At 36.4% G+C, this 8,581-nt stretch overlaps 2 protein-coding genes across 2 annotated transcripts; both read left to right on the top strand.

Moving 5' to 3' along the window:
* The first annotated feature begins 2,258 nt into the window (after nt 1-2,258).
* On the top strand, nt 2,259-3,086 carry LOC112510907. Its single transcript, XM_025116261.1, has one exon. It carries the CDS (start codon nt 2,259-2,261, stop codon nt 3,084-3,086), a length of 828 nt encoding a protein of 275 aa, XP_024972029.1.
* A 3,706-nt stretch (nt 3,087-6,792) lies between these two features.
* Nucleotides 6,793-7,886, top strand: LOC112511462. Its single transcript, XM_025117086.1, has one exon. It carries the CDS (start codon nt 6,864-6,866, stop codon nt 7,698-7,700), a length of 837 nt encoding a protein of 278 aa, XP_024972854.1. The 5' UTR covers nt 6,793-6,863; the 3' UTR covers nt 7,701-7,886.
* Nucleotides 7,887-8,581: the final 695 nt, after the last annotated feature.

The raw sequence follows: 8,581 nt of genomic DNA on the forward strand, positions 1-8,581 counted from the left end.
ATTTTAGAATCCCGAAATATCTACCCATCTTCCAAGCAAAATTCGTTGTTCCCCAACTTCCAAAACCATCGATAACCCTTCTCTGTCGTCACGAAAACATTTTTGTCCCATATTTGAAATAAAAACAGAAACAAGCGTTCTTTCCCCATTTTCAGAGCAGAAACATAGACATTTAATTAAGCAGCACAAAGCCGTTCTTCCCCTTCTCTGAAGGCAATACATTCATCTTCTTCGTTCTTCAAAAGGTGATCGAGATTAGAGTTTCACTTTATGCATAAAGATCCGATATTTGTTTGAATTTGTTTCGTTAGGATTCTATATGACAAATGATAAGTTAATAACTATCGATGTTTTTCAACCATATTGAATTGCAATGTAATTACGACTGAACTTTATAAAAATATTCATTTAAAATAAAAATAAAGAAACAAATATAAAATAGAATGACATCGATTAACAATTAATTAATACATATCTGTGAGAGTAAGACAACATAATTCCGATTATTAGGACTACCACGTTCAATATTTAATTCTGAAAAAGACAAAGATTCTTTTAATCATATGCCGATTAATAAGCAATAATAACTAATTACTGAATCATTCTACAAAAAGAAACGTATTTCATAATTGATTACATAAATACATATCTTGTCTTATATGCTACATTACAGGTCAAGATTTTATGAACATCCCTAATAAATAAATAAATAAATAAATAATGTAGGACACACACGCGCACACACACACATGTAGGACGGTATGTATAATGTACATATAAGTAATTGAAGTTGTTTATTGGTTTTTATGCATGCGTGCATGTTATGCACATGTGCATACCGGACAAATTGTTTACAAATGCACATGTGAATACTATCCAAATGAATAGTTACCAGTGGAAATCAAATAAAAACCATACATTATAAGTAATTGAAGTTGTTTATTGGTTTTTATGCATGCATGCATGTTATGCACATGTGCATACTGGACAAATTGTTTACAAATGCACGAACCCGAATCATACACACACACACACACACACACACACATATATATATATATATATATATATATATGACAAATCAAATAAAAACCATGGAAATGTTACAAATCATACAAACAAATCTCAACCGTCTATTAGTCTAACGAATATCTGGTTTCATAAGTATATCGATTGTTTCATAATATAAAGTGTTAATCATAATTAATGAACTTTAATCATCTTTTAAAAATATTAAAATCATAATAAATGAATTTTGATCATTTCCACATATATCTTAATTGATTCGTTCATATAGTTTATAAAATTTCCATGGTTTGTATTTAATTTCTCGTCTATACACTTATATATGTACCACATATATATATATAGAGGTTTAAACATGAAAACCAACTTTTTTTTATATTAAAATATGAGAACACTTTTATCACATGTGATAAAACGTGAACCGATAGTGTTGGAACAACTTGGCCCACGACCTTTGATTTAGTATCACGTGTGTATGATATGTGATGGATTACGATATGACATCGAGAACACCCTCATCAGATGTGATAATACATGTGGGGGGCCTAGTGGTGTGTGGGCGACTTCACATACAACCTTGGTTGTGCCAAAGGTTGTTAGCGTCTCTAATTTAGTATCACATGTGATTGACTATAGTAAAAAAATGTTTTTACGTTTTTGTAAAATGAAGATGTTCTCGTTTGAATATTTTCTCATATATATATGCATGTATGTATGCATGTATGCATGCATGCATGTATGACGATAATCAAATGAAGACTATAAAAAAATTGATGGCCATGAGGACTAGATCTCAATCATCCAATGGTTTTAATCAAATGTTATTAAAAACGATGACCTTTTTGTAATATTTGTAAAGGTCCTATCTAATCTTCTTTTTGTAATATTTGTGAAGGTCCTATCTAATCTCACATCTGTGTCACACCCATTGATGGATTTTCCGGTTATTATTATAAATTAAAATAAATATAAAAGTGTAGATTAATAAGCTTGTTAAACCATATAATAATTAATTAAATATAAAATAGCTACAAAAAGAAACGTTGCATTAAAAGAACTAAACGACAAAGCCGGCAATTTAGACTTCCATTTTATCCCATTATCGTCACTTCCGTTGGCTGCATGCACCTTCCTTCTCATCTCCTTCCTCGATCCTGCACCTTACCGCCCTTATAACTATCAACCTTCCATGGCTGCTTTCTTCACTCTCTTCGAATCACAACCATACCAACATGGAAGTCGCTTCCAAACCAACGGATAGTTTCGATTTCAGTTATTCATCATCATCATACTACACTAGCGCTCCATCCAGTCCCACTCGACTCACTGAGTTTTACTGTGGATTCGACGAGCTATTGCTCTCTGCCGCAGCCGCCGCCGGTGCCCACCGCAGCACTTCTCGTGCCACCGTCCCATTCGCCTGGGAGGAGAAACCCGGCGTTCCAAAGGGACCCACCAACTTATTTGGGGAAGACGATTTCTCATTTGATGTAAGTTGTGAGCTCAGCCGGGATTCAGTTCCGGCTGAAGATCTATTCCAGGGTGGCGTAATCAAGCCGCTCGGCCGTCAGCCGGAGAAAAAGGTAGAAAGAGAAAGAGGAAGAGAGAGATTTTCGTCTTCTGCTTTACCTTCGTCGAGGAGCAGAAGGACGAGATCTCTGTCGCCACTTGGGGGCTCGGATCAACGCCGACAACAACACTTAACGGCTACGTACATGGTGCCACCATCGGGCTCAACTTGTGCTACTCCTTCTGTATCTTTTTTGTCCGAAAATGGTTCAAAAAAATGGAGCTTTATGGACCTGTTTCTGTTCAGAAGTGCTTCAGATGGACGAGCAATGGACCGAGACCCTTTGAAGAAATACTCGGCCATCTTCCGAAAACATGATCAAGATATTAGGAACTCAAGTGGGTCTGGATCCATGTCGAAGAGAAAGGGTCGGGTATCGGCTCACGAACTCCATTACACGGTTAACCGAGCTGTTTCAAATGACATGAAGAAGAAAACATACTTGCCATATAAGCAAGGTATTCTCGGAAGATTTTCGTTCAACCCGTAAAGGAGATTTGCAAAACCGATTACTTCGATGGACAGCGACGATGGTGAACAATGTCGACCATAACGCTATCGCAAAATGGACGACGTTTAGTCTGTTTACATGTACATATAGTTTTTTTCAAGGATTGCGAACCCATGATATCAAGTATTATGTGGTCATATGGCTTGTTTTGCTATTAGCGTGAGTGATTCTTAATTCTTTTTGCGATATGAATTCAATAAATTACAAGTTCTTTCATTTTGTTTTGTGTTATTACTCAAAAAAATTCTCATCTCACATGATATCAGAGCAGAAGTTTTATTTAAACCTCTAAATATTTTAAAGAAAATATTACAAAACCAGAATATACAACATGCCAAAACACTTGGCATACGAAGATATATCACCATAACCAAGTATAAAGTGCATGTAACCTAAATAACAAGGGCAAACAAGAGATATAAAACTATGGGCGAAGGAGACAATCGAAAAGTCCATTGTATCCAAAACTTGTACAATGCTCGGAGATTGCGACAATTGGATAATCTAAGAGTCCGTTTGGTTTGTAGGAATGAAATGGATTTGGATTTCAAATCCATTTGAACTCCATGCATGTTCGGTTTGCATGATTGTTCGGATTTGACATAGATGCAGTGGTTATATATGTATATATATGTGTGTGTACACATATATATGGCCGTAATTTGAAGGCGACTTCAAGTCGATCATTTAGCATCTTCCATGGTTGCATTTCTAAGTCGTGGGCTACTTGAGCGACTTGCCAAGTTGCATTGGCGAAGGTGTAGAAAAATAGGGTTGAATGATATTTATTGATAGAGAATGAGTCTTAATTTGAATAATGCCACCGTAGAGAGAAGAAAAGATTTGATATAATAACGCTTGATTGGTTTGAGCTTGACTCCAGAGGTTAAAAGTAGCAGGAGGTTCCAGGTTCAAATCCAAGGAGGAATAAAAATCTACTTGTGACCACAGAGGTTCAAATGTGGTGACTCCAGGCTATCTGCAAAGCAGGTGGTCGCTCTGAGATTAATCAGTTCGCATAGCGGGTTGGATATCCAGGTTAATAAAAAAAAAAAGATTCGGTATAATAAATACCAAATATTCAAAAGTAATTATAGAGAATTATACAAGTCAAGTATGTAGCTAAGAAACTAAATAAAGTTGTGTCAAATGTAACACTTGATTTCTAATCTTAAGTAGAACGATACAAAATAATAATGAGGTTTAACTGGGAACAAAGTTAAAGTAAGAGAACATGAGAACGCCTATATAATATGTGATTCAGGAACGCTCAAACCTCCACTGTTACCGGGACTAGCACGCGCATGCACCTAGGTTTTCTTGACAACTTCTTTCCATTTTCTCTATGAGAGAGTTTCGATAATATTAATGAGAATAACTATTTTCTTGATATCTGCTAGGCTAACTTTAAAATACGTAGTAACTATTTTCTTGATATCTGCTAGGCTAACTTTAAAATACGTAGTACTTTGTTATAACAAACATATCTTGGACATCGAATGTCGAGTACAACTTCAAACACTTTTTCGTTTGGCAATGGGTAACTCAGGTCGTGGTAAACTCATACGGGAAGACTCGATGAATATTAGATTACCATCAGGAAAAATATAGCCAAGAGAGGGATTGCGTACATCAGGAATAGTCTATAGGTTAGATTCACACGATGTTGGAGTTAAGAGTCAACTGTATAACTTGATGATTTTTTGTCGTCCAGATTAAACTAAGGGATCCTTGATTTTGCGTGATTGGATAGTTGTTGTTCCTTAGAAGGGGTTGTACTGAATTATGGAAGTTCAGGAATAGTCTTTGGAAGGCAAATATACCGACTACAAAATGTCTCCCACATTCTCTCCCTGAACAGAAACGTTGAGATAAAAATGTTGTTATCGATGAATGTAACATTGAAGGAATACGTGCGTCGAGTAGAAGGATGATAACACTTGTACCTTTTTTGGTAGAAAAGTAACCCAGAATAACCCACTTAAGATCTCGAGGGTCAAATTTTTGATTAATTTAAATTTTATATTAAATACTAATTTTACTCTAAATCATCCTCAACGAAAACGTATTTAAAATGAAAACAACATCTTTCCAAAGCCCATCGTAATGGATCTCCAATAATCAAAACACCCATTTTAGGATAAAACCAAATATCCAAAAACACTAAAAACAATGGATATAACTCTATATACAAAAGCACTAAAAACATGGATAAACTTTATATTCAAAATAAATCTTTCGGTGACCGGCCAGGGAGACCAATTTTAATTGTATGTGGCGGGAACATAAAAACAAATCACGTTCCAGTGTTACCAAGTTTCCCTCAAGTTCATTGGGATTCATATACAAATTTACCGAGTACTGCCGCAAGACCCTAGTTCCGTATACGACTCCAACGAGTATCACCGTAAAATCCAAGCTCCGTATACGACTCAAACGAGTAACACCGCAAGCTTCCCAAACATTGGCTTGGTGACTACTCACTGTAAATTATGATGAGAACATTACAAATTCTCACTTAAACAACAACGATCAACCTATTGGTCTGACTTGGTGACTACTCACTAGAAATTATGAAGAGAACATTAAAATTTCTCATTTAAACAACAACGATCAACCTTTCGTCTGGAGTCCGACTCTATACAAGTTCACCTCAGCAATACCAAATGACATCAACAACTTATAGGTCTAGGAGTCCAATTCTACATGGGTCTACCTCCGTAATACCTAAAATGACATCAAATGACTCATATAACTATGAATATGATGCATTACAGTCTAATACATGATTTATCATTTGAGAAATCCTATTATTTAATATATATGTTTTGTTTTTCTCAAAATATTACGTTAGTCATACGATGCATTAGTCGTGACCCAGGTTGCACAAACCCCTAGACTCTCGTACAAGTTGGTTTTTGTTATTCTTTTGAGCTCGTAAAATCCAATGTAATTACACATAATTAAATACCAAGAGATTGGCATTATTATATAAAAAGTTGCTAGATTAAGCCGTAATTTGCATTCAACGTAAACATGGGTGTCACAACAATACACCCAAACGTTTTTCAAGAAATATCAGAAAAACACTATACATAGATTTGTTTTAAGTAGCACAGATAGAGGAGAAGCATTTTATTGGAGATCGCTAAAGTTGTCACTTTCACAACTTTTAGCCGAATTTCACGTCCAACAATCCCATTTCGTTGAGATATGGTTTTATAAACAACAAATGACTTACGCTTCATCTCATGTCAAAAATTAAGACCATCTAATTAAGTAGCAGTTAATACGTCACCTCTTTCATCAAAAAGACGTTCGTAATCAATTTTAGTTTTTCCGTTAGTACTTCCACGAAGTCTCTCTTTAACAGTATTTATCGTCACCATATGTTTATCTTCATATAAAATCACGAATTCGGTCTTTTAAAAATTGTAAAAACTAAAAGGAAAAAAACAAAATTAATTTTAATAAAACATGTATTACAAGAAACAACAAAAGGAAGAGTCGTTGAAGGCTGTAGACAATAAGACGGCAACTTAGACTTCCATTTTCTTTTATTTTTATTTTCATTTATTATTTTTATTTATTTATTATTTATATTAGAGTTGCATATTTTAGGAGTCAACTTTATTTGGCTCCATGGACCTTCTTCCCTCCTTCCTCAATCCTACTCCGTTCACTTATAACCTCCAAACCCTCCATACCTGTTTCACTCACTAAATCTTCCATTCTTCCATTCACAACAATACCACCATGGACGTCGCTGCAGCCATGGATTTCGACTTCAATTCTTCATCATACGGCGGCGCTAGTTACTACAATAGTGCTCCATCCAGCCCTACTCGTATGACGGAGTTCTATTGCCAATTCGACGAGTTGTTGATCTCCGCCGAAGCCAACCACACTAATTGTCTCGCCGCCGTTCCATTCGCGTGGGAGGAGAAACCTGGGGTTCCAAAGGGATTCACGGATTCATTTGAAGATGATTTTTCGTTTGATGTAAGTTGTCAATTCGGTAGGGATTTAGTGGCGCCGGCGGAAGATTTATTCGACGGCGGTGTAATCAAGACCGTTGATTCTACACCAGGACAGAAAGAGAAGAGGGTAGAGAGAGAAAGAGGAAGAGAGAGAGGGTTTTCTTCTTCTTCTCGTTTACCTTCGTCACGAAGTAGAAGAACAAGATCGTTGTCTCCACTTGGGGGCTCAGATTACCGGCGGGAACAACAACAACAACACCAACAACAACTACCGGCGGTTACCAATACAAAACCTCCGGCAGCTACAACTTCGTCTTCATCGGAAAATGCGTCAAGAAAATGGAGCTTTAAGGATCTATTCTTGTTCAGAAGTGCTTCAGATGGGAGAGCAATGGACCGAGACCCTTTGAAGAAATACTCAACCATCTCGAGAAAACACGATCAAGATTTCAGGAACTCGGCTGAGGCTGGATCAGTATCGAAGAGAAGAGGACGGGTTTCGGCACACGAGCAGCATTACAATTTGAATCGAGCTGTTTCGAATGACATGAAGAAGAAAACCTACTTGCCATACAGACATGGTATTCTGGGAGGATTGGCTTTCAATCCCTAAGAAGATACACAAAACTGTAAACTCGATGGCAGCAATCAAGAAAGTTCGATTTTGTTGGTTGAACTGAGTCATAGCAATTAATCTTGTATTCACTTTATTTTATGTATATATACATATATGTAATATATAGTTATCTGAGTATGTAATATGGATTCTATCAATCAATATTATCCTTAATTACTCTCTTAATCATTGTGTTTCTCCAAGCATTTTCTTGTTGCAACTTCCATCAATGGAGTACATTTCATGCATGGTGTCAAAAATCCAATCCCCAACCACAAGAGTGGTATCTGATTGGAGCTCAAACAGTCAAAAGTACCAGGAGGTCACAGGTTCAAATCCAAGGAGGAATAAAAATTCTCTTGTGACCATGGAGGTTCAAATGCAGTGACTCAAACTATTTGCAAAGCAGGTGGTCGTCCTGGGATTAGTCGGCTCGCATAACAGATTGAATATTCAGGTTAATAAAAAAATCCAATCCACCAAATCCCAACTTTTATTAAACACATTAGCATATGGGCAATTTTAAGCCATAGGTATAAATTTGAGTTGTATTTTATATCGACACCACCAAAAAGTGTTGGTGGGTCAACCGGACCTTTTTTATCCTGAAATTTACCTTGTTCAAAACCGAACTTGTAATCCAACATGTCCATTTTGCCGCTCATATATATAAATCATGGAAGAAGTCGATCAATGATCGAATCCCAAAATGCAAAAGCCAAAGCGAGGATGAATACGATCACTAGAGAACTGGTTGTTGAATTTGCGACACCAAGCTCACAAAGGGCTACTTCCGATGATGTAGGGAGGATCAGAGAGTTAACGGATCCTTGGAAAAGAAGAAGCCGAGCTCAAATCAAAGAAACCGAAAAACCCAG

The sequence above is a fragment of the Cynara cardunculus genome (assembly GCF_001531365.2).
Source record: "Cynara cardunculus var. scolymus isolate 2C chromosome LG 4, CcrdV1, whole genome shotgun sequence".
Lineage (NCBI taxonomy): Eukaryota > Viridiplantae > Streptophyta > Magnoliopsida > Asterales > Asteraceae > Cynara > Cynara cardunculus.